Source organism: Monodon monoceros, unplaced genomic scaffold (assembly GCF_005190385.1).
Source record: "Monodon monoceros isolate NGI ecotype Baffin Bay Population unplaced genomic scaffold, NGI_Narwhal_1 Super_Scaffold_3, whole genome shotgun sequence".
NCBI classification, from domain to species: Eukaryota; Metazoa; Chordata; class Mammalia; order Artiodactyla; family Monodontidae; genus Monodon; species Monodon monoceros.
The window spans coordinates 20,372,122-20,398,819 of NW_021703780.1; the positions used below are offsets into that span (position 1 = coordinate 20,372,122).

General features: G+C 42.7%; 2 protein-coding genes across 4 annotated transcripts in view; one reads left to right on the top strand and one right to left on the bottom strand.

Moving 5' to 3' along the window:
• Positions 1-3,031, top strand: part of MRS2 (magnesium transporter MRS2) — a 41,564-nt gene extending 38,533 nt beyond the window's left edge. The window contains exons 10-11 of the mRNA XM_029242633.1: positions 1,132-1,245; positions 1,747-3,031. Of these exons, the coding sequence (XP_029098466.1) occupies positions 1,132-1,245; positions 1,747-1,857 (225 nt within the window). The 3' untranslated portion in view covers positions 1,858-3,031. The remainder of the gene's footprint in view (positions 1-1,131; positions 1,246-1,746) is intronic.
• A 283-nt stretch (positions 3,032-3,314) lies between these two features.
• GPLD1 (glycosylphosphatidylinositol specific phospholipase D1) overlaps positions 3,315-26,698 on the bottom strand; it is a 49,485-nt gene continuing 26,101 nt past the window's right edge. The window contains exons 12-25 of one of the 3 annotated variants that reach the window (XM_029242631.1): positions 25,340-25,463; positions 23,186-23,322; positions 20,898-21,084; positions 17,709-17,819; positions 16,312-16,386; positions 16,056-16,212; positions 15,006-15,144; positions 14,100-14,205; positions 13,918-14,011; positions 11,273-11,449; positions 10,766-10,926; positions 9,558-9,584; positions 9,120-9,170; positions 3,315-6,592 (exon numbers count right to left, since the gene is read on the bottom strand). In XM_029242631.1, the coding sequence (XP_029098464.1) occupies positions 6,506-6,592; positions 9,120-9,170; positions 9,558-9,584; positions 10,766-10,926; positions 11,273-11,449; positions 13,918-14,011; positions 14,100-14,205; positions 15,006-15,144; positions 16,056-16,212; positions 16,312-16,386; positions 17,709-17,819; positions 20,898-21,084; positions 23,186-23,322; positions 25,340-25,463 (1,633 nt within the window). In that variant the 3' untranslated portion in view covers positions 3,315-6,505. Of the gene's footprint in view, positions 6,593-9,119; positions 9,171-9,557; positions 9,585-10,765; positions 10,927-11,272; positions 11,450-13,917; positions 14,012-14,099; positions 14,206-15,005; positions 15,148-16,055; positions 16,213-16,311; positions 16,387-17,708; positions 17,820-20,897; positions 21,085-23,185; positions 23,323-25,339; positions 25,464-26,698 lie in introns of all 3 variants that reach the window. The other 2 variants (XM_029242629.1, XM_029242630.1) reach the window with 2 other exon arrangements.

Sequence of the window (26,698 nt, forward strand, 5' to 3'; positions counted from 1 at the left end):
TTTTTACTTAATAAATTAGCGCCTTCGTTTAGGATAACTGGAAATGTGTTCATCCAAACAGTTAACTCACATTAGCACTTGTCTTCTTGATAAATTATGTCTAACATCTAATTTCATGTTAAAAAGGAGGCAGATTTCTTTTTCATATGTGGCTTGAATTTCCATCAGTGGTTACTGATCATTTTGGAGGAAATTGAGCTCCCAATCACTGGAGACCAAGCCATTGTTGATAATAACGAATGGCATTTCTGTAGCTGAGACTCCTTCCATGTGGGAGATTAATATAAATTCTGTGATTCTGTACATTCACACATGCACTCAAAAGCATCACACTGCAAAAGATAATACAATTCTGAAAATGACAGTGAGGGGAATTCCCTGGCGGTCCAGTGGTTGGAACTCTGGGGGCCTGGGTTTGATCCCTGGTCAGGGAACTAAGATCCTGCAAGCCGTGCAGCGTGGCCACAAAAAAAAAAAAAGAAAAGAAAATGACAGTGAGGGAAAATGTTCACTGTAAGTCAGAGGTTCCCAAACTTTCTTGGTTTATGATGCTTTTAGTGTCTTAGTAATTTTTTTGCAGCATCCCTAGACCAAAAGTTTCTTTCATTATGTTAGAGTTTCTGTCGTGTTACCTTACAGTTTCTTTTATGAAGAAGGTAGGTCAAAACAATTTAAGAGTAGCAGTTCTTATGGTATTCCACAGATGGCACTGTGATTTCCTTGAGAATTTAAAGTATTCTGTGGTGCTGTAATGCCAGGACACCTCAGCTCACAGTTTGGCAAATTTGGCTATAAGCAAAAAATTTAAATTAAGTTGTATGTCCTATGTGATCCTAACTATTATAACTATTGAAATTTGTGTGAATGTAAACAGACGAAGGAAACACAAAGTAAAAGCAGTTAATGTGGGTTCATTGATGATCGTAAAATACTCTTAAATCATGTTTTCCTTCTGATTTATTTTCTGACGCTTGGTCTCTGGGTGCTATTTGTTCTTAGTTCCTATAGGAAAGAGCAGTACAAATAACAGAAGGTTTCTTTTAAACTCTGGGGCAATGATAAGTTCAGGAAATTTTATCACTAAGGAAACTAACCTTTTGTGATTGAAATTAACTGTGTGTTCTCTTTTAGGACCATAGAGTGTTTTGGCTGATCACAGGAATTATGTTCATGGGAAGTGGCCTCATCTGGAGGCGCTTGCTGTCATTCCTTGGACGACAGCTGGAAGCTCCTTTGCCTCCTCTGGTATGAAGGGTCTGGTTCACAGCAGTACCGCAGAGGGCTACAGTCCTGGGCTCTGAAGTGACCCTGAGCAGGTTACTTAATTTCTCTAAGCCTCGCTCAGTTTTCGCATCTGCCACCTGCTTCGTGTAATTAAAGGGAGAATTAGATAATGTGTGTAATGCACTTATGAGCGCAGGGCCTGGCACAGTAAATAAGTTAGAAATTTATTCTGTGTGGGACACTGACAAGCATTGTACGTTTAGACACATGTTAGTAACTTTGTGGTGCAGCTTTTGTCATAACCAAAATTGAAATGTAGAGAACATTTATCGTGTATAGGAAAAGATACACAAGTTACCTCTTTTTCTTACGTTTCCACTTATAGTTTATACCCCTGGAGCTCAAGACACTGATACGTGGCTTGCAGTCCTTTCCTCGTTTAGTGGTTAATGTATCGTTTTACTGGTGGCTTTTCTTTTAAACAGACACAACTAAAATTACGAATTTTTCTGCTTCATTTAGATGGCCTCTTTACCTAAAAAGACACTGCAGGCAGATAGAAGGACGGAAGTGAAACACAGCTTCAGGCCGGATGGACTTGAATCAAGCAGGAGTGTCCTAACAAACCGTTAGGCACAACCCGGTGGAAACTGAATTATTTTTTTATGGTAGTCACAGGAGAATTCTGATATTCTTCTGTTATTTTCTTTTATAAGAGTCAGAGACTTGGGGAGAAAAACCACTGACATTTAAATTATAGTGTCTGATGTTAAAAATATTATGGCAGTCACAGTACTAGAACTTAATTGCATTTTCAGGATTCTGAGTAAAGAAACAAAGCACTTGTTTTGTAAAAGGCCAAAGTTCTATTTCCTACAAACTTAAGAAGCTGTTTTTATAGACATGTAAGGCATGAAGAGATTAACTTAACACAAGAATAGATTGTGGTATCAATTTTATTTAATTTATACATGTCAGCAAAAGTGCAACCTCATGCCAAATGAAGCCTAGAAACTTGACAAGCCCACAGTTATGAGACCAGGTTGCCTTAGTTCTTAGTACAAGGAATCACATTCTTGTGAATTTGTCACTCTCAGGTGACTGAAAAGCTAGCAGAATATATATTAACCTTAAAACAAACTCTGGGAGTTTGTGCTTTAAACCAGTCTTTGACATAACCTTATTTTCTTGTATTTGCCCCCTTTTTATATAAGGAATAAAAAAAAAAGGAAATGAGTTTAATGTCAGCTTTATGTAGATTCCAGTTAATCAGAATTTTACTTCCTCAACCAATGAAACTATTTTTCTTTGCTTGACTATAATTAAAGCTTTTGGGAATTGAGCTGAAAGAATTTCCATTCTATTACTGCTTTATAGCTGTTTTGGTCATTCCTTGGTTTTTAGAACAGATAGACATGTCACCCCAAAAAGGAAAATATATGTAGCCTAGTTAATCTATTTGCCTACACCTTGGAGGTTGACAGATGGGCTTCCTAAAACAAGAGGGTAGATAAACTTTAAAATTGTGATACCTTTTTGTTTTCATAATCAGATTTGGGTTTAAAACAAATGACTGATATTTGTATGTCTCAAAGCTTCTGTCCTGGGGCTTCCCTGGTGGCGCAGTGGTTGAGAGTCCGCCTGCCGATGCGGGGGACACGGGTTCGTGCCTGGGTCCGGGAAGATCCCACATGCCACGGAGCAGCTGGGCCCGTGAGCCATGGCCGCTGAGCCTGCGCTCCGCAACGGGGGAGGCCGTGATGGTGAGAGGCCTGCGTACCGCCAAAAAAAAAAAAAAAAAAAAAAAGCTCCTATTGTACTTAACATCTTCTGCCTCTTTTAATGTTGGGTCTATAAACCTGAACGAACTTTTTGGCGAACCCAAATTATTTTCTGGAGGTTAAGTACAGTTATGCAATAGAACATGACAGTTATATTTGCCTCCAAAAGATGCATAGAAGATTCTAGAGTGTTCAGAGCAGCTCTTGCGCTACAAATTTAGTAGTAAAATAAATATGCATACCCTGATGATTTTGGAGGATACCTGATACCCTAATATGTCATATGAGGGAGTTTAGGGGTCCATTTACCAGGTGGTTTAGTGCTAGGAATAAAAATGATCTTCTAGTAGCCGATTTGAAAGAAAAGTTACAAGTATTAAGTTTTCCCTATTCCCATGTCTGGTTATGAGAGGACATTAGAATAGCATGAAACAGGCTGAGTTTGTCTTGGAGCACACTTTATGGTGTGGTTGTTGGAATGTGAATGGCATCATACATCTGTTTGATGATTTCCAAGATGAAGTATCTTTGACAATATTTAGATTTCACAGGGCACTCTTCTCTGGTACACCTCAGAGCACTCTGCTGCTAGTTTTGATCTTAGGTCATCACTGTAAAATAAGGTAATAAATATCACTTAACTGTGACATATGAAGAATTGGAAGTCCAGAGGGCAAAACTTGATTTGGTTAAGATCAGGCACAGGATAGAATTTTGGTCTTTTTTTCTTTCTGATGTTGCTTAGTTTGTGGGCTTACATAAAATTTTTGATGAGTCATGTCGCATCAATAAATGGGAGAATAAATGCAACTACCTCATAAGTCTGATGAAGGGAAGGTACTAATGGTTTAAATTTCTTGAAGGTGGTTAAATCAAGTATGATTTCCAGATGTCAGCTAGCTCTGCTTTGGTGATAGGTAGCAGGATGCTTCTTATATTAAAGAGCCCTCAAATAATAACAGCTTATGCCAAAAAAAAAATGTTCAGCAGTTTTAAATTTTGAATTTAAATAGACGGAGTATGTAAGTAAGGTGAAAGAATACCAAACATTCAGTTATGAGTAAGCAGGCATTCGTATTCTGTTTAACATGTATAAGTACAAGGAATGATATTCTTAACAGATTGCCTTTGTAAGGCCTTTAAGAAAATGTGGCAAGAATAGACGTCATTTTAAGATGCTATTAACACTTGCTTCATCCTTGATAAAGACTGATAACCACTAAATAGTCATATTAAAAAGCCGTTTATTTTGGTTATTCCAAGAGTTGTACAAGCTTTATGTTTTGGGATTGCAATATTAAACTCACTCTAAATTCAGGATTTATTGTCATTACCTTAGTAATAGCTATGCAGATGGAGCATGGAATAGGGAATTCAGAGACCTGAGTTTATTCCCAAACTCACTTCAAATCTCTGTAGGTCTGTGATACAAAGGCATAAAACAATTCCAGTATTGAGGCCTTGATGAAAGTTTTGGCATATACAGGTAATAGATAAAAATTGCAAATATGTAAATGTGTTCTGATATCTTAAAGGTAATTTTGAGTTACATTGTATAAGTTCAGGTTTGTGTTCAGGAGAGATTAAATCCCTAAGGTGTTTTTAAGTATTTCAGGATCAATGCTTGGAACTACAGTTAATACTTAGTAGAGTGAAAATTTAATCCACCTATTAGGATAATACATTAGACTGTCAGGTATTAGACTTTTTTCCTGTATGCTGGGTTTTTACATATTTGCCATATACTCAGTAGAAGTACAATTTATATAATCTTGAATATGGGGTTAGTATGGTTTGATATCCTATATGAAAACCTGCTTCTAACGTTGTAAATTTTAACCCCCTCCTCCTGCTGCTTGCTATGTGGTATGTTCAGGCATTGAGAAAATAAAAATCTTCAGGTAAAGAATAATCATGTTTAAACATAGGCCCTATCATTTAGTAAAGCATAACACTTTCTATAATAATGGCAATATGAAGGTATGCATCCTTCTAATCCAATAGTGAAAACATGCCTTTACTAAAATTCAGTGTCATTAGCTTGTTCTACACTCAGACGTCTCAATTCATAAAAACTCATAATTACAGCTAATTTCTGGTCCCCTAAAAATAAACTTCCTTTTAATTAAAAATAATTCTTCAAATAGGTTGAGCTGCCAATAATTGTTAACCAAAAACCACACGGTGTTTCTATGTGCTTTTTGCTGTGCCTTAGGGGAACCGTGCAGCTAGTATACCTCTTTCAGAAAGATGAGACAGTCCCAGGAGTGATCCAGAGGTCCTATCTAGGTATGTGCCTGTTTATGCTGTTTTCCTATATACATACTCACCTTATGCTCACAGTTGTAATTCTACTAGCTTTTCCTTGATTTCTGATTTAGCTTACTCTTCAGCTGAATTCCTGTCTCCTTTGACCAGTCTCTGTACTGCCTCCAGAGAAGCTAAGAGAAGGGCTCTGGTCATTTTTTATTTTCTCCTGCTTTTTAGTATCATTTCACTAGTGTCAGAAGAAAGAGGTTGTACCCTGACTGATAGAGAATCAACTAGTTACTGTTTATGGATAATAATGCCTGCAGATTTTTAGTGAAGCTGAAATCCTATGGTACATTTCCTTTCCCTTAAATATGCCACCCTGCAGGACTGGCAGATGAGATCTACTCTGCTAAAACCAGCGCAGAAACAAGCCTGCCTCACTCCTCTTGGTCCCTTGCAGTAGCCTCCGGCTCAGGGCAGATCTCTCTCCTTTCTGCTCTAGTTCTGTTGGCACAGCTTGTGGCAGCCTAAGGCACCCAAGGCTTCGTGGGATGACTTCAGGCTAGCTCACTAGGTTCATCTGCTGTTAGAACAGTCGTTTCTCCGAAAGCATCTGAGGGCACAGTAAGATGATGTTTTACTTTTTATATTTGTCTTTTACTATATGAAACATCGGAAATACAATCATCCTCATAAGAAAGGACCACAGCGTTTGCAAGATGATTTTGGAGTTGTGAGGTTATGCCTCACCCCTTACTTTTCTCCTCACTGTTTCTCCTCCTTGTGCCTTTTTCCTGTATACTGTGCTTTCTATTTCAGTTTGATTGGAATGGGTCACCAACTTTAAAAGGACATTTTTAGGAAGAATTGTGTTACAGAGGTTTTCCTAAGAGATAACCAGAGAGAGGGCTCTCCAGTCATCAGAAAGACACAGGTACTCATGTAGGTACTCATATGGAAGAGGAAATAGGTTGTACAGCAGGTCTGAGCACAGGAAACAAACTTTGGAAAGGACATGACTAACCAGAGTATTTGCTGTTTCACTTGCTTCTGATATCCCCATTTACTGTATCCTATTTCCAGATAGCTTGGCTGTTAGTGTGTATGTCTCCACCCCCAGGAGCCCCACCTGTGGTGGGATCTACAAGGCTCCACTGGATGCACCACTCTGTCCACCAGAACGCTCACCCTGGAGATGACTTGGCATGAGAGAGGGAGGGGCAGGTTAGGAAAATGGAATGAAACCTTTAATCTTGGCCGAGGCTATAGATGTGAAGCGCCCCAGAGAGTCGGGCTCCCAGAGAACTCTTTCCAGCAGCAATGACAACTTGGTTCTGTAGGGGACACAAAACAGAATTCATTTTCCGTTCATAACATCTATTAAGTTCCTGCTGTAGTCCAGGCATCATGTTATGCTCTGGAACTATAAAGATGAGTAAGACATTGGCCAGACCCCAGGGCTTGAGCTTAAATACCCCTTTGGCAGATCTGTAGGTTCAGAAAACCACAGCTGAGGAAGTTCTCTCTAGTCCCTTCTCTGGTACATAAAGGAAAAGTGCGTCCATGCGTGTTTATTCAGCGTCTGAGCTATGGTGCAGTGTAGACGGCATATCTGGAGTAATAAGACTTCCACAAACAGGCTGGCCTTTGTCAGTGTGTTCACACCACCTACTCTGCCCCTGCTGCTTGAAATATTGTAGGAACTGTCTTTCAGAATGGTCTAAGCTTGTACAAGTTTTTAAACATTTTTTGAGGTGGATTTTAGTTTTGGAAACTGAAGAGTTTTTCTGGACCATGGCTGATAAATGAGGTGTAGCTGATCAAACTGGCTGATAGGGTTGTGGTAGAGCAGGGTGTGACCATAAAATGACCAACCCTTCTGTGACGTTTCTCATTGACTTAATTTTGAAAACTACCAATGGAATCCAGAAATAAAGGCTAACATGTTGAGCCTTTACCATATGTCAAATACTGTGCTTAACCCTTTGCTTGTATCTTTTTAAATACACTAGTGTCAGATAAGAGGGAAAATCTCAACTCTTATTTATGGAATTACTCATTTACTGGATTTGCCTGTAGTTTGGCTGTGAGCTAAGTTTCCTCTCCATTTCCTGGTTAAACCATCTTCATGCCTAAAATCAAGTCTTACCCTGCTTCTTGCCCTCTCTGCCCAGTCAGCCTACTCCTAGTTCCAGATCCACTCAGGCCCGAGGGGCCCTGCAAGGCCTTCCCTGACTCCACCAGCATAGACTTCCATTGATCTCTGACTGCCTTTGGTCGTCCTAAATGGACCTGCTGGTCTTACAGGTGTTTCATTTTTCCACTTAGACTCTAAGAACCTGGCAGCAGGGACCAGGTTTGTCTGCCTCTCTGGTGCCCAGTGTAACACTGCTCCGCCAAGGCCCTGGGGCTGACTGAAGGCAGCCCCACAGGAGGTGGCAGTACCACTCAGGTAAGTGCCGAGTCCTCCTGGTTCTAGCTGGTTACTAGTTCAGTACTTAATGCTCACGTAGAGAAAGGAGTCTTCAAAGTCATAACTTTTACTCAAGTAAAAGGCCACCCGCTCTGATCATCCTCAGATTGTGTGTGTCCATTTTTTAAAGGTAACCTTTGATTTATCTTTACACTCAGTGCTTTAGGGGCCCCCAGTCTCAGTTGACTTGTGAAATGTAATAAGGAAGATTAATTTGCATTGTTATACAGAAAGGAATCAAATATACTTTTAGATGATCTGTACCACCCCCTTCAGTTGGTATAAATAATGGTTGAGTATTTGCTTTCAAGCTTGCCTATAAATGAGTTACAGCAAGGGCTACTTGAACTTCATCCCATAGTTCACTTACTCTTTACCATTTAATCCTACACTGATTTGCATCTTAAATAACTTCCCATGTGTATAAATCTTAAAACTTTCTCTCTCATAGCCTAGCATAATTCCATACACTGTCATATCCTAAAATAAATGAGTGGAATCAGTGGTTTAGCTGTATATTTTAAGATAAAACCCATTTAATCTGTTGTATCTATTAAAAATTCAAAATGTGCATACCCCTTGACCTAGCAGTCTTCTAGGAACCTTACCAGCAGAGAAATTTGCAGTTATAAAGATACAGATACAAGAATGCTCACTAGAGCGTTGTCTGTAATAGGAAAAAAAATGGAAATAACTATGAGAAATAACTAAATGTCTATTGAGAAAGTAAACCAAAGAAATAAAATATGGTGCATCCAGACAATAAATTACTATTCAGTCATTGAAAAGAATCAGTTCTATATGTACTTGTCTGGAAGGAGGCACTGAAAGACAGTTACATGTGTATGTTTCTAAAGTCATACAAAAACAGTCTTGTAGAAAAAGAATCAAAATATTAACAGTGCTTAGCCAGTATGGCAAGTGAAGGGCCCAGGATAATATGTTAGGCTTTGTGGGATGTCAGTCTGAGGCAACTGATCAACGGTAATAGTAGCAGCTGTAAGGAAAGGAATGACCGTGGCTATATTCCACTAAAACTTGAGACACTGCAGGTTGAACTTCATATAAATTTCATGTGTCACAAAATATATCTTTTGATCAGTGCAAACATGTCAGTCATTTTTAGTTCATGGGCTATCCAAAAACGGGCAGCCAGCTAGAGTTGGCCCACAGGCTGTAATTTGCTAACCCCTGCTGTAGAGGATGAAATTGGAGGGGTAGCAAGGGAAACTTTTTACCAAAAACTGATGGGATTATGTGTGAGTTTTTGTGTGTGTCCCTCGATTTTTCAAATAAAAAAATCTAAAATACATACAAAATGAGATCATCCCCAAATCCCAGCCTTAGAACAAATGCAGATATCAAAGTGGTACAGTCTTGGTACTCACCTTTTTCTTTGACCTCACAGTGATCATAGAGCTCCCAAACCTTGAGCCTGCCTGGAAAACACACAGTCTGTTAATAGCCTTTGAAACCACACCATGGGGCTTCTCTGGTGGCACAGTGGTTAAGAATCTGCCTGCCAATGCGGGGGACACAAGTTTGAGCCCTGGCCCTGGAGGATCCCACATGCTGCGGAGCAACTAAGCCCGTGCACCACAACTACTGAGCCTGCGCTCTAGAGCCCGCAAGCCGTAACTACTGAAGCCTGCGTGCCTAGAGCCCGTGCTCTGCAACTAGAGAAAGCCCGCACACAGCAACACAGACCCAATGCAGCCAAAAATAAATTTATAAAAAAACCCCACCATGTTATTTTATCCACTTGAAATAAGGGGAAGGGCTGCTTTTTTTGGGGTAGTTTTTCATTTTTTTCAGAAGGTACTTACTTCAGGAGAAATCAGTACGTATTGGGCCTGAAAGAAAGTGATGAGAAAGGGAGACAATGTTATTACTGTTCATGGGGGTTTTTTTAAACCAATTTTAATTACAGCCTTACACTCACATTTCTTCATTTTAGAGAAGCCCTTTGTCACCAGAAATTCCACTTATAGTTTAGCTCAGAAAAATAGATGTTTATATGTGAATATTTCTTACTATAACAGCAAAAATTTGAAATGGACTAAGTGACTAATAATAATCACTTAATGATTAAACTGGTTTATCTACAGATAAAATACTAGGTATCTGGTAGATATATTGTATAAGACTATAGGAAGGCATAGAAAACAAAGTTGTATACAAAATCCTGTACAATATGGTCACCACTGTTAATAAGATACACACAGTGCAGTGGTTAAGAGTACACTTCAGAATCAGCTCTTGGTTCAAGTCTCTGTTCTGCTGTTTCCTAGCTGTGTGACCTGTAACAACTTCCTTCTCCAATCTTCAGTTTCTTTATAATGGGTATAAACTACCAAGTTAATAGCTTTGATGTGGGTTAGAGTTTCTGTGTGTAGCACAGTGCCAGGCACAGAGTGAATACACAATAAATGGTAGCAATTAAGTTCCTAGCAAAATACTAGAAGGATACACATCAAAAGGTTAATGGACGTTATCTCTGTAGAGTAGAATTCTAGGTAGATGTTAATTTTCTTTGTACTGTGTATTTTCTAATATTTTTACAATAAACTTTCACTTTTTGCAATTTAAAAAGTAATTTTTAAGTTTAAAAATAACAGCCAAGTGTTTTAGACCCAGGAAACTTAAGGAAACCCACCTGAGAAAAGGAGTAAAACAAAGCAATGAAAGATGAAATAAAAAGATTGGGAGTCTTCATGAAACTCCAATGGCCGTGGCCTGTTTTCTTCTGCCGTGGGCTCCTAACCAAGCAGTGGCCGGCTATGACCAAGAACCAATATGACACCCCATCCAACTGCAGCTGTGGGGGGGTGAACACTGCAGAACTGCCGGTAAGCAGGCAGCCTGGGCCTACAAACACAAGCAAGGGATTGTGTCCTGACCCCAGGTAAGGGGCAGGTTACCTGAGTTCAGGCAGAAACTAATAAGAGTGATGTAGTGGACATAATTTACTAAGGCATCAGCAAGTAGCCATCCTTTCCCAGGATGGTATGGAATTGTGTACAAGAACAGTTACCTTTTCTTCTGGACATGGAGCTACCCATGATTTGCATTTGCCTGTCATGTCGCCCACGGTGACCTGTTTGCCATTATACACATAGACACGGCCATCTTCTCCCCCCATCAGTCCAGAGGTTACATCTGTGATTCTCAGTGGGGCCGCCATGATGATTTCATCTGTAAACAATGAAAACCAGCAGCAGGAAGTATCTACTTGCTGTCATTGTTCCACTACACTACTGGATCCTGACCCAACCTTCCACAAATAATATTAGTACATCTTTTACTAGGTCTGTCCTGATTTCATTCCAATGTAGTCAGAGGCTTTTGTTTTCTGTTATCATTCATTAATAATAGTTGATGTGGGTGGCTCTCGTGTCACCATGTTCAAAAAGTACTACTCTTGTACCTCCGGCTCTGGTCTTGATTCATTATGAGGGTAGAGCCTAGGTGAGCCAATTAGGGGGACTCATCAATTAAGCAAAGGACTTTCTTACTGGCCCGAGACACCGTTCCTTCCTACCTAAGCCATCGTTATCCAGGTCACTCAAGTGCAGAACGCCACCAAATCGGGAAAAGCGGCGGTCTCCACTGAAGGTGCTGAGCAGAGAAGGCTGCAAGTCAGGTGGCAGTTCATACATCCGAGTGCTTCCACCTTGGTGCAAGGTCGTGGTCAGGAATGCCATCTTAGCCACGACATCTGAAATAAACCACAGTATGGTAACTGCTGTCATCACAAGGACGAAGATAGGACATAGAAGTTATCGGTTACTTTGTGTCACTGACTTTCAGGATTACTGTGAGGCAGTTAAATTTGTGAATGCCAAGGTTTTTTTTTCAATATATGATCATTATAAAAGGTGTGGGAAACACCCCAAAAAAGCACAAAGAAGAAAACGTATATAAAGCATATATATTTCTTTCTGGACAATGATATATACTTACATATACATACACACATTTTAATGGGGGTTTCTGCAGATTATAAAATTCTTTTTACGCTCAGGCCATTTTTAAGTTTTTGCTTTTATAATGAATACTATGATAAATATCCTTCCCCATAGTTCTGAGTATTTTATGAGAACAGATTCTTAGAAGGGGCCCATATAGCCCTGGATTTGGGGAATGGCTCTTGCCATTTTGCCAGACCTCTTTTTAGAAAAGGTATATCGATTTACATTTCACAAGCAGTGTGTCAGTTCCCATCTCACTTCAACCTTGCCATCATTGAGTATTCTTTTTCATACTGAAAGTACTTCATAGTTTTTAATCAGCACTCTAAACTCCTCACTGAATATTCAAACTTGTATATAGTGGCCACATTTCTGACCCAGAGATCCTGCCGAGGCAGGGGACAGGGTGAGAGGGACAAGCCTAACTGTGCTACTCAAACTTGCCCTGAAAGTAGATCAGATTTTTCACATTTAACTTAATCTGTCCATAGAGCTGTGATTCCCCAACTATACACTGAAACGCTTCAGCGAACTCACGGGGATACTGCAGGTATCTTGAACTTTTGCTGGTAACACAGTGACATCTGTCTGACGCCACATGACCTACCTGCTGGAGGTGTGTTATAGTTTCAACATTAGATCCCTATGTTCCTTTCCATGATGTCACATCTTTGCAAAACTGGGATTTTATCATAACGGGTTGTTACGGTAAAATGCAGGTACCACTAGAAAATCAGTGTGGATCGAAATGAGGATAGCAGTGTCTAATCTGATTCCAGGGTTTGAGAAGTGGTACAGTACCCCAAAGGAGCTAAGCTGTTAGGACATAAACACAGCATCTGCAGCCTACTGAGTCACACGGCCCCATACTGAGAAAGGCCCTGTGCTTGGCTTTATGCTCTCCTGTTAAGAAAAATTATCCAGAATTTCAGGTAACAAATTTTGTCTGGGCCCCTCAAATTATGTGGGTGAAATACAATCAAAGTACAAGTAAAAATAGGAAAATCTGAGCAAGATTGGTGGATTATATCTGTTGATAACCCAGTTGTGACCCTGGTTATGGTGTGCAGATTATCATCATTGGGGAAAACTGGATAAAATGTAACATGACCTTTATTATTTCTTACAACTGCATGTGAATTTATAATTATCTCAAAAAGCATCATTTATATATATGTATCATATATATAATTAACCTTTATATTCTGTATTTTATACAATATTTGATAATGGAGAAAATTATTAAGGCAGTAAAGGGACTAAAACTAAGAAAATTTGGGAAGCTCTAATTCACAGCACTCTGGGGGCAAGAGTGCTGACACAAAACTAGTAATGTGTGTGGCAAGAGTTTAGAAATCACTACCTAGACTCTGTAAAGAAGAAAAAAACGATTCCAAAGCTAAGTCAGCAACTTTCTGTTGTAATGCTTTGTCCTTACTCACGCAAGGAAAGATTTAACCATTCCTTTGCCCAATCCACTTCTACGTATCATTCAAATATATTGTATGAAACGAAAATCTTTATGAAAAATAATTTCACAATGTGTAGTAAGAGTCTTAAGATTAGACCCTCTAGCAATAGGATGATGGTAGTAAATGTTGGCATGTGTGTATGGAAAAAATGTGATACAAGTATCAAAAGTAATGTTTTAGAAGGATATTTAACATGAGAACATGCTTAAGATATAAAATATTAGGTGTGAAAAAATATGTATGCATTTAAGCTTTAAAATATCTGGATAAGGGGTGATTTTTTTCTTCTATATACTTCCTAATATTTTCACAAATTTCTATAATAAGCATAATTTACTTTTATACTCTTGGAGGGAGTAGATTTTTGTTTTGTTCTTTTAACTCACCCATAAATCAAACAAAATAATGTTTTATTAACATACACCCTCAGAGTGGACCTGTTCCTGGTGAGCTGGGTTATAAAATTTGCTCCGTCTCCAAGCTCAATGGGATAGGAGCTTTAAAAACACACCAAGTTACTTTCACGTGTGATTTTCAGCAAACCTTTGAAGTAGATATTATAAGCTGTGTTTTGCATTCAGGGAGTTTAACTTCCCCAAGGTGACCCAGCTTGCTATTAATGAGGAAAGGAAATATTCAAATGCAGGTCTGTCTGCCTCCATATCTCCTAACTTTCCCCCAATATGACTTGGTCAAGGAGCCACATGACTAAAAAGAAGCAAGTTTCATGGCGGGCGACCTACCTTGAGTCGGGGCCCCAACCAGCAGTACTTGTGTACGGGTCCCATTCATCATCACATGGCCGCTGGACAGGGAGGTACCCAGTTTCCCCATTGCCTGTGAAATAGCAGTAAGTCAACATAGTACAGCTAAGAAAACTTTCACTGTGGTGTCCACTTTCCTGGGGAGGGAGGGGCTGTCATACCTTGTCTCCAGAGATGGTAAACCGGCTTTGACAATTTGGTGGGAAATAGCCAGATACCCGTCCAGGGCTCTGTTTCTCATCACGAGTGTGGAACAAATGGTCCAGACTGGAATGAAGCACACTGGTCTTAGCTGATGGGGCACAGGGTTCAATGCTGGCCAGGTATTGAGGTCCAAGGAAAGACAACCCACATCTTCCCCACGCATATGCCCCTGGTCCCTGTGAACCTAGACATGAGCGTGGGGTGCTTTCAGAATGAATCCCAATATCAAGGCTCTCCAGCTGTGAGGTTAACCATTCTACTTCCCGACTGACAAAATAGAGGGATGCCTACTATTATGGGCTGAATTATGTTCCCCCAAAATTCGTATGTTGAAATCCTAACTGCCAGTACCTCAGAATATGATGGCATTTGGAGATAAAGTTTTTAAAGAGGTAATCATGCTAAAATGAGGTCATTAGGGTGGGGCCCTGACCAATATGACTAGTGTCCTTGTAAGAAGAGGGAAAGACACCAGGGATGGGGGCACACAAAAGAGGCTGTGTGAGACACAGGGAGAAGGTGGTTGTCTGTGAGCGAAGGAGAGGCGCCCTAGAGGAAACCAACCCTGCTGACACCTTGATCTCAGATCTCTAACCTCCAAAACTGAGCCCATCAATTCGTGCTGCTTGAACCACACAGGCTACGGTACTTTGTATGGCAGCCCTGGCAAACGAACACACCCATCTCTCTCTCAAACGTCTAAAAAGGAACATTTGCAACCTTGTCCCAGAGCCTTAGCGTTTCCTTGAAGGGTAAGAATTTCTTAGCTGCTTCCTCTGAACCCCACACTCAGTGGGCTCCCACGGCTACAGGCACCTGCCCCTCGTGCTCACTGGTCCCTGGGCCCCAACATCAGTGCTCACCTACTGGCGTTCTTCCAGGTCGGGCTCCCAGCCAACAGCAAAGTCCTGTTGTTGACGCTGACACCATGAAGGGAGTATCCTAACCAGGCGAAGTCCTCATCGCCTCTCACCATCCAGTTGGCCGCCTCCACATTCAGCTCTTCTACACAAGACAACCAGTGCCTTTTACTTTATGTGGAAAGACTACCAGAATGGAAAGAGTGGGCCCCTTTTGTAGGACAATGAGAAATGGGTTCACTGGGCTGAGTTTTTGCCACAACTCACGTGCCCCCTTGCTGTCCCCAGGGTCCCAATGTCAGAAATGGAACTCACGCTTCATATAAGCAATGCATTTCTAGAGCTCACTTCTGTGGAGTAGAGGATGCTATTTAAAAAGAGGGCCTGGGGCTTCCCTGGTGGCGCAGTGGTTGAGAGTCCGCCTGCTGATGCAGGGGACGCGGGTTTGTGCCCCTGTCCGGGAGGATCCCACATGCCGCGGAGCGGCTGGGCCCGTGAGCCATGGCCGCTGGGCCTGCGTGTCCGGAGCCTGTGCTCCGCAACGGGAGAGGCCACGGCAGTGAGAGGCCCGCGTACCGCAAAAATAAATACATACGTACATACATACATAAATTTAAAAAGGGGGCCTGTTAGGAGTTTCCTGGCGGTCCAGTGGTTAGGACTCTGTGCTCTCACTGCCAAGGGCCCGAGTTCAATCCCTGGCCAGGGAACTAAGATCCCACAAGCCGCACGGCAAAAAGGGCCTTTGGACAGTTAGAGCATCACTGGGATGCTTGAGTGTTTCTACTCTTCCATTCCACTGAGACACTATAAGAATAACTATCGCTCCCTCCTTTGGATCTGGACCTACACGCTGGATCCCTCTATGTTTATTCAGTGAATCTATCCATATCATTTGCCAGAACATCTGTAAGAATAAGAGTGTTAGAAAATTTAGGTGAAATGCTATGCAATGAGGAAAATAGGACAAAAACCCATATGCAAGAGAAGGCACCACAGACAAGAGCAGCGGAGGTCTCCGCCCATTCCACCCCCAGCCCCAGAAAGCACTACCTTTGTCGCTGTGGCTGGAGCCAGAATAAAACGCAGCCACAATTCCCTTCTGTTTCCCTCCACCTGGAGCAAAAGGGGAGCCAATCACCAGGTCAGGTTCACTGTCTCCATTCACATCTGCAGCCAAGAGTGTCCAGCCCAAGTTACAGTAGGTGTCCTAAAGAGGAAACAGGAAAATACGTCTTACTCAGCCCTTGAGGCAAGTAGGATATGGCGAGTTCTAGTTTTCTGTACCTGTCAAAGGTGCTCAACATACCGGGCAAGAGATGGTGATGTTGGGGGAAGAAGATAGTCTTCCTTGTTTGGAACCGAAGTAGATGTACACCGCACCCTAGACAAGGACAAACCACAGGGCGATCGTTAAGACTTGGTGGTGACCCGAGAACCTTAAATAATAGCAAGACAAAGGTGACTGATGGTGAAATAAATCACCATCAGAGCCCTGTAGGGTCAGGAGCTTAGTTACTGCCAGAAGTCAGTGTCCAGTCCTGTGTATTGGCCACGTCCATCAGACTACTAAAGCCCCCAAAGCAGAAACTGTCATTTTTATCTTTGCCTCCCCAGCGTCTTGCTCCGGATCTGCCATCCATAATTGTTCAGTGTATTTGCAGAATGACCTACTCAACTCCCCACCCCTTCAAGCCCGAGCTCAGTTTCTGGCTTTTCAACGAAGCCCTCCCCCGGCCCAGCCCATTATTTCTCTGAACACTAACACGTTGTGTCAGTACTGCTTACTTGCCTTGGGATGCAGACTGTGCTGTTACTGTGTTACGAACTAGTTCTCAGTTCTCGTCTTATAACTTGCCTGTCTCCATCCCTACTCCTTCTACATGCATTTATTTTCCATAGTGAACCAAGGACTGAGTACACAGTGGTGGATAAGACCAACCTCTCTCCACCCCCAAAAGCTGGCCAACTGGCAACTGTGACACCACAGCGTGGGGAGCTACCAAGGTGCAGCGAGCACAGAACAACGAAGTGTCTCCTGAGCCAGGGATTAGATCACACTTCCTGCAAGAAGTGACATTTCACCCCTATGGATAATAGGGGAGAAAGGGTTTTCCAGGTGGAGGGAGCTAGGTGAGCTCCAGTCCTAACGTGAGGGCACCTGATGGGTCTGGATGACAAATTGTTCACGGGACTAGAAACAGGGTGAGGTGGGAGAGGGAAACGAAGGGCCTTTGACTCCACTGTCACTCGCGGTGCCCGGCTATGGTGTGGAGGACTTGTGGGAGGAAAGCCCTGTGGGCCAGGACCCAGGATCTCTGCTCTCGGTAAGAAAAGAGGGAACCCGCTGGGTTCCTTGCATGAGAGGAAAGATCCAGGAAGTCACCTCCCTGCTGTGATGACAGGAAGCTATGGATTAGCTGGAATTTCTACCTTCCCTATCATTCAGCATCCCGGGGGAGGGGGGAGGGAGAGTACAGTACCCGGTGGAGAGCCACCTGTGAAGCCCAACTAAGGCCAGGGAGGCAGGAACAGGAGCTGCCAGGTAACCGGAGTCCCATCAAGGACCTGCGTGGGGGGCTGGGACCATCTCCCTACAAAAGCTCTGCCCGGCACCCCTGCTGCCTGCTTTCCTCCGGAGCCTCCGCTCAGTGTCTCCTCCCCTCCCGCCCTATCCACCACCATCACCCCCAGCAGCCTCCTTACTGTGTACGTGAGCTTCTCGGAGCCCACTGAGGGGGCTCCCACGGCCAGGTCCGGCACGCCGTCCTTGTTAAAGTCCAGCACGGCCACGGCAGAGCCGAACCGACCTGAAGGCTGAAGAGGCACCAGTTACTTCCCCTGGGCTGAGCCACAACCTCAGGAAGAGCACACCTGACTCCCTGGGGAACCCCACCCAGCATCCCAGGACTGAGGAGCAAAACTGCAGCCGCCTGTAACACACCCATGACCCGCCAGATGGGTAGCTCTGCCCTAAGGATGTTTTTGGCTCATCTGTCTGCCCCGAGGGGAAGATGAGGTGCCGGAGAGAAGAATGTCGGTTCTTAAAAGTTCTAGGTTTTCAGAAAATGGTCTGGTGTGTATCATGCCCCACGTTAAGGACCAGGCTCCTCTTGGAAAGTATCCAAGATAATAATCACATAACAGTAGCTAACATCTGTCGAATACTCAGGAGGTTCTAGAGCCATGCTCTCCAGTGCGGTAGCCACTAGCTAAATGTGCCTATTACTTTTAAATTTAAATTACCTAACATTAAACCAAAACAGTTTTTCAGTTGCACTGGCCACATTCAAATGCTCAAAAGCCAAAGCACTTAGTAGCTCCCACACTGAACAGCACAGCTTTAAAGGATCTCCATCATCACGGAAAGTTCTATCGATGACAGTGCCGTAGACACTAAGCATTTCACATGGATTAACGTACATACTTTTATTACTCCTACTTTTGTGGTTTACAGATGGAAAATTCACTCCATTCAGGGACAGTTTTCTTCCAAGGTGGATTTTCTAGATCTTTCATCTCCTACTGTCTAGAGTAGCCTAGACCTAAATATAACTCATGAGGTTCTCCTATTCTTTCACAACTTATCTAACAATGAAGAAAAGTCTTGCACAAGTGATGCTTGCCACATAACACGCACGCCCCAGAACCCACATCTGTTATTTGTTGGCTAATCTCCCTATACCTGTGGCACAATGGCATTTGAGAACACAGCCCCTTTCTACAAGGCAGGAACTTGATAAACAAGAGAGGACTGCCCCGGGACACAAGCGCATTGGGGCAGTATGGGGACCAATGAGTAGGGGTCCCTGCCAACTGAAGATGGGTTCGTTTCATCACCACTAGCTTTACCATCAAGCCCTCCTGCAGGGTAACCATCATTCCAAGAAAAGCACAGCATTCTAAAAGTAGGCAAATGCTTATCTATCCTAATCTTCCACTTTATAGACAAGGACCAGAAAGGTTAACTGCAGACCAGGGATGAGTACAGGATTCCCATCCCTAGCACATGCCTTAATCTGGCCATCTTCCAAATTATCAAAGGCCACTGGGACAAGAGAGCATGGAGCTACCTCCTTCCTCATCCCAAGTGTCTTTGAGAGAATTTCTCATACACAGGAAGCAGTTGCCTTTCTTATTCCTTGTCTAGAGGAGACCAAAGGATTACACTTTACACCACAGTCTGACAGGGGAATGGCTTGGTGAAGAAAGAAGTAACAAGAATGAGTTGATTTCGGAACTTTCTCATGTGGTGTCAGAAGGTTCCAGAAAATGCTGTCCCTCTGGTACTGTGTGACCTCCTACACTGGTCATCAACTTAACACCTTTCGGACTCAAAGGCTCCTTCCATCAGAGCTTAAACTAGATTATATGGACTTCCCTGGTGGTGCAGTGGTTAATAATCCGCCTGCCAATGCAGGGGACACAGGTTCGAGCCCTGGTCCGGGAAGATCCCACATGCGGCAGAGCAACTAAGCCCGTGCACCACAACTACTGAGCCCATGTGCCACAACTACTGAAGCCTGTGTGCCTACAGCCTGTGCTCCGCAACGAGAGAAGCCTCGGCAATGAGAAGCCCGTGCACCGCAACGAAGAGTAGCCTCCACTCATCGCAACTAGAGAAAGCCCGCTCGCAGCAACAAAGACCCCACGCAGCCAAGAATAAATAAATTTATTTTTTTAAAAACCTAGCTTATAAACCATTGGGCTTTTCATTATTTAAAGTATGTTCAGGTGCACCATCTTATTTTTTCACAGCATTAACTCCTCCACAGCGAACGTTTTAACGGTATGTCTGGGGCAAGAAACCATCTGACCCCAAATTCCCCTGGTGCTTGATATTTGGAGCTTGCAGTGTCACCAAAGCCCCCATACTCATCTGTGGCTGGTAGCAGGGCTCTGTCGGCCCCTCTTTATTTATTGCTCACGTAAGGACTAATACCAAACACGTCAGGGAGGAAAACCCTCCCGGTCTCTAGTGCTCCCACGAGGAATTCATGCTGCCTCTGTGCGGAACATCTGTACAGTCACTGCGGAACTCCTCTGGTGGTGAACAACGACTCAACGGAATGAAACCTGAACAGTCTGGGGTTTAGTTAATAGCAGTTTACCAGTGTTGGGCTTCCCTGGTGGCGCAGTGGTTAAGAATCCGCCTGCCAGTGCAGAGGACATGGGTGCGAGCCCTGGTCCGGGAAGATCCCACATGCCGCAGAGCAACTAAGCCCGTGCGCCACAACTAATGAGCCTGCATACCACAACTACTGAAGCCCGTGTGCCTAGAGCCCTTGCTCTGCAACAAGAGAAGCCACTGCAGTGAGAAGCCTGCGCACCACAACGAAGAGTAGCCCCTGCTCGCCGCAACTCGAGAAAGCCCGTGCGCAGCAACGAAGACCCAATGCAGCCAAAAATAATTTTTTTTAAAAAATAGCAATTTACCAGTGTTGGTCTCTTAACTTTGACAAGTATGCCGTAATTACGTAAGATGTTAACACAGGGGAAACTGGGTCAAGGGTACATGGGAACTCTCTGTACTGTCTTTACAACTTTTCTGTGAATCTAAAATTCTTACAAGACAAACTATTTATATTAAAAGAAACACACCAAACGAGGTTTTATATTATCAAGATATCACATTCTGATTGGCTACTCAAAGCCACTAAATAATATGGGTGTTTCTGGAAGGTATTGGACTAAACACTCAAAGTTAATGATAGAATGAGATAAATGATGTGAACATGCTTTTAAACATGAAAAGTACTACACAAATGCTGGCCACCAGCTGTTTGTTACTGTCATTATTCTTGCTATTGGTCATTCATCCTGGAAGAGTTTGCCGGGAAATGCGGGCAGTGGCTTATTGACACTAAAAGGGAAAATATGAGATGGGGGCCTCACCTGGAAACCCTCCAGGATCCCATGGGCCTCCTTGTCTAGGTCCAGGTCGACGAGGGGCAAGCCCAGGTCGCTGCCATAGATGAGGTACACGCGCCCCACGTGGATGTGGCCGGGGCAGCTGTAGCCCGGGGCGCCCATCACCAGGTCACCGTGCCCATCCTGGTTGAGGTCAGCCGAGGTCATTGCCCTGTAGGGAAGAAGAGGGAGCCCACTGCAGTGTCTACTGAGAGCTATGAGTAAAACTGTCTTCTGCTCCTTTCCTTTCTGGATTCTAGAATTTTACTTCCTCTCATGGATTTTTCCATCCTGTATGACTGTTGTGAATATTCACCTCGGAGGTTATATTGTGTGTGTGATTCAGCCTTGTTCTCCGGCAGAAAAAATAACAACAAAACTGGACAAATCAAGGCCTCTGGGCATTTCTGGACCACATAACCTGAACACATAAAAAGCATCCTCACAAAAGCACCTTGTCCTACATGCAAAACCCAGAGCAGCCAAAGCACAATCCCAGGCTTCACCTGAGAACAGAGAGGAAATTCCCCATCAGCCAATCGCACAGGTTACTTTACAATCGGCTCAACTCATTTCAACTTGTTACCTGATCAAAGACAAGTGTGGTAAGTAGACCATTTTATTTCTACCATAGCTACATAGGGTGGCTTATATTGGAAAAAATTCAATGCCTAACAGGTTTAGTGGATGTTTCTAAATGAGAGCCCATGGCCTACCAGTTACAGAGTTGGCCAAACTGAGTCAATGGTTCAAACGTCTCTGGCGGGGCTGGAATGACCAAAAGTCATTTATTTATTCTGGTTCTGATGACCGCCTAAGAATAAATAGCAGAACAGAGGAAAAAGAGAAGAGCAGTTTCTAACGGGTGTGACGCCTGGTGAACTGGGTCAGATGCACACCGTGGAGACACTGCCGGTCTCTGCACTCCCGAGGCCGGACTCTGGCCAGTAATGGCCCCCAGGAAGGACCTCTGTGCTGCCCCCCCACTCCCCCGCCCCATGTGGCAGACAGCCCAGCAGGAGGCCCTCATTTGGATTTTCAGGAAGGCAGCCAAGAAGAGCTATTCATTATTCACAAATGAATGGCCAGTAAAGACAGCATTCACCCCCCATTCCTTGTGCTGGAGCTGAATGCATTAGCGGCCTGAAGAGGAAGGGCTGTCAGTATATTGTTCCAAGGGAAATGCAATGTTATTTGGATTTAAAAAGTGTGGTTTAAAAAAAAAGGTTTCACAAAAACCTCCAAAAAATAGTCACTTTTATATCCTTGGGCTCAGTTTGGTTGTGAAACTGAGTCCCCCTAAAACCAAGTTCCCTTACTGAGTTTATGATTAATCTTTCTATCCAAAACTTTATTCCCTTTCTTGTCCCCTCCGACCTCAATCCTTGGCTAACTGAACACTAATCAACCAGAGTCAGATGACTAAAACAGCTGCTGTCGATAACATCGTTAATGTACTAAAATGGCTGTTGTAGATATAATTAAGGTTGTTAATTATATAAACAAACTCAGGTTGTTTCTCCAGGCCAAGCGAGCTACCAAATCCCCGGAGCCATGGACCACCTGGCCAGAGAATCATAAACCGAAACATCCTGACCCCTGAAAGTATGATTAAGAAATGTCACAAGATGATGACTGATCCCAGCTTCACTGGTCTCCCCCTTTAAAAACACCCCTAACTCGAAGACCAAATTGGAGTGGACCTGAGGCTTGTCTCCAACTCCCTTGCTTGGGGCCCTGCAATAAATGCTGTACTTTCCTTCACCGCAGCTCGGTATCAGTAGATTGGCTTTGCTGTGCATCGGGCGAGGGGACCCGATTTCAGTTTGGTAACAGTTGATCTTTAAAATCAGAGGAATCCCTAACATTCTCTTTATAAAATTATTGTGGTGTGCTAGGCTTTTGCCTTATGAAGTTATAATAGTCCAGTCACCATAATAGCTATCTGCTTTTATCTTTCTAATGTCATTAGATGCCAAGATATCTGTAATAATCTATCTCCGAAAACATTGAAGCTTTACAAATATTCTATAAAGTAATAGTTTATTGTTGTGGTTATTTAATAAAGTAAAAGTTGTTTGTATTTAAACATATTTTTGACCAATTTTAAGGAGATAATTTTATCTTTACCAGAACTTAACCACAAAATTACTGTTTTTGTTGATGATGTATTGATTGGAAAATAAAGTGCTAACAGGCACCATTTAAAACATTTGTGAATGACTGCTTGAAATTAATACTGATGAAAATGAATTAGATAAACTCATACGTACCAACCAAGCCTTGTGTAGGGAAATGACAAGTAGTAAGATGCTGAGGGGCTAGAAACATGCTTCAGTGGCAGAGAGCTGCCAGTAAACATTTCCTGTATGCTCCTCTCCAAAGACTGGTACATGAAAGATAAGGAATCCTGAAATAAAATGATTACAGACAGAAGAAGACACAGCATAATCAACAAAGCTACCGTTTCCTGCCAAAAGCATTAGACTTTAGGAAACAAGTTTTTACAAGTGCTGAAAAAAAACTTATCGATTCCTATCAACAAGTAAGACGACTTAAGACTGGCAATTAGGAGAGTGAAATCACACCCCCAGTGTGTGCTCACAGATGGGAGTTATAGCCCTAGAGGTCAGGGCCATCACGGAAAGAAAGAGTCAGCTGGGATTAACCTAAACCAAGTCAGGATGGTCTATTAATTTGCAGAATGTAACTGAACAAAATAATTGTTACCAACTAAACTTTTTTTAAAGATAAGTCCATTCAAATCTAGAACTGTAATTATATTTGTATGTGTGTGTGTGTGTATATATATATATATATATATATATATCCTTCTTTTTTATCCCCCCCCAAAAAAATGAACTGAAATACTACCAGGAATGCTAGAAACTCTCCCAACCACCCTCAAATTGAGAGGCTGCTGGATTTGCTCTGAGTCCCAAGAAACCGGGCAGGCACGAGTGGTCACGTGTGGAGTGCTGGAAGCTGTATGCAAGAGAAATGAGGGGACAACAAGCCCCTCAGCTTGGGATGCTGAATTGTTCTTAGCATGGTTACTGCAGAGACACAAATACAAACTGCAGTGGCCCTGAACAACCTGGCCAGGCACCAGATCCATGCAAGTTCAGGGAACACAACTCAAAATCCACCCAGGGGTAACATAAGACCAAACAAGAATTCCCGGGCCTGCCCCAGAGCAGAATCAGCTCAGAGCCATGGGACAGCCCTGGACAGCTCAGGCTCCAGAGAAGTGCAGGTTAAGGGCCCTGCAGGAAGGGACCGTGCCTTCCGTTTCTCCAGTCTGACTGGCAGGCCATCCACAGATTGCTCATCTACTGCCCAGCTCTGGCATCCTCATTCGTCCAGGAAGCACCATGCCAGGTACCACTCAGGCCTTGGGAATATAAAGTCCTTCTCTTACACAGTTTTCCCTTTGCAAAGGAGACTGATCTACATAATTGCAAGACCAAATGAGAGTTGTTTTGACAGAGCTTCCCAGGTCTAGGTGTGGGTACATAATTTGTAGAACTCATTGCAAAATGAAAATGCAAATTTCTTTGTTCCCAAGTTATTAAGAATTTTAAAGCAATGACAGCAGAGCATTAAACCAAGTGAGGCGGCCTTCTGTGTGACTATGCAGGCTGCAGACCTGTGAAGCAGGCCCTGCCCGGGCCCTCGACCGGCTCACAATGTCGTCTAAACCCTTCTCCCTTCCCAACTCTCGCAAGTACCTTGTATCCCTTATCTTGTGTTCCAGGCAAACAAGACTACTCAGATTTCCAAACATCGTGAAACTTTCCCAACCCACTACCAGAAATACATGCTCACTGATGAAAAACCATCTAGTATTCAAGGCCTAACTCAAATGCCACCTCCTCCATGAAGCCTTCTCTGATAGTAGGGATATAATTTTTTATCTTCATGAGAGTCTATGTACCCACCCCCACCCCCAACCATAGGATTTGTTGCATCCTACTCACAAATGGTTATTTTTGTATTTATCACTCCTATTAGACTGAAATTTTCTAAATGTCAGAGGCTATTTCCCCTTCATCTTCTATCTCCCTGGTGGAATGACACTTAAGATGATCTCATGGAGGAACTTCATATACAGTGGTGTCCCCTTGGTGTCAGGTCTTGCACAGTGAGCCTACAATATTGCTGACACACTTTGCCTAAGGACAGAGCAGAACTGGCCCCACGGCCACCTTGGGCTCCACCTGGCTTGCCAAAGGCCACTGAGGTCCAGACTCTCATCATAGGATGTTTCTGGAACAAGCCAGACTTGGAGGCCAAGGATACTTGCGAGCCTGGCTCATGCCCAAGTGACTTTCAATGAACGATTAAACAACCAGCGACTCTACAAAACGCGGTATCACAGGAAGCGGCAGGTGCCTGTCTCTCCATTAAAAGCCAAAAATTCTTACCACGGTCCAGGAATCCACACTAAAGAACACTCCTCGTTTGGTATAGTTTATATTTTTTCCAATATCTTTAGTTAGGGCTGCAGTCACGTTTCTATGAAAATCATTTTTCTGTACTTTTGAGCTGCTGGAAAGAGAGAAGAATAAACTGGTTAAGACTGAGGAAATAGCAACTCCCCCTGAATAACTGAGTTGAAAACTATAGTCAAGTTAATCACAGGTTAAAAGGCCATAAAATTTTAACATCTGCAAGTTGAAGGAACAGCAACACAAAAAAAATTTTAGAAAACCTTTTATAGGAGATTCCACATCTTTTAATAAATACATTTCCAAGGTTGAAAAAGCCTGTCCTTACAAAAGTAAGTTCTATAGGCGTACAAGTTTGAATTCCTTCCAGATTTAAAAAAAAAAAAAAAAATCAAAAGTCAACATTTCATACAGATGGCCAAGAAAAGGTCATAGCTGTTCGGGAAACCAGTATGCAGGTGGACTGATTTATCCTTAAAGACATGCAAGAATTAATTATACAATAAAAGTACATTTTCAAATTCATATGTTTTAACCAGTCTACCAATCAGATGCCTAAAGAAGCCAGACAGGTTTCAGAGACGCTTACAGTGGAAGCTGGGCAACAAATGAACAAAGGGGGTCTGCCTAAGATACCAGCCAGTGTAGGGATCCCGACAATCTAGAGCTTGCAAACCCAACCTAAAGGTGTTCAATTTAATTAAAACAAAACAAAACTTACCTAATTCACATAAATTAAAAAGTGAGGGCTTACCTGAACACTTTTTGCACATTTTCAATTCTTTGGAAGCTCCGAACTCTCTCTCACCTTAGCATCTTTTATTGCAATGCCCTCTTTTTGAGTATCGGACACTTGCTCACCCTAAATATCTTGGTTGAAGCAACAGTTCTTCACAGGAAGTCTCCTGTGACTGAGTTAGGACACTCTGTGGTACATCCTGAGCACCCAACACTTGTCCTTCCTAATACTCAAGGGTATTTACAGCGCCCACCCACCCGCCATCCTCTGAGAGCAGAGACTGTTCCTGTCTTGTTCACAATGAGGTCTCTAAATGCCTGAACTAGTTCCTGGCACATAATGATGAGGAAATATTATTTTATAATTTGTACTGTTTTATTGTATTATTAGTAATAATATTTATTAGGATTAATATAGTTATTAAATGCATGAATGAATGGTTGGTGGTTGGTACCTGAGTCCAGCAGGGAACACCACCCCTTAGAATACAAAGCAGATCCTCTGGCCCTCTTCCTCAGAAACTAACTGAGAGGACTTCTCCCCACCCTGTCTTGTTGATAATTACTTTTTCAGGGTGGAATTTGGCCAAACTTTAT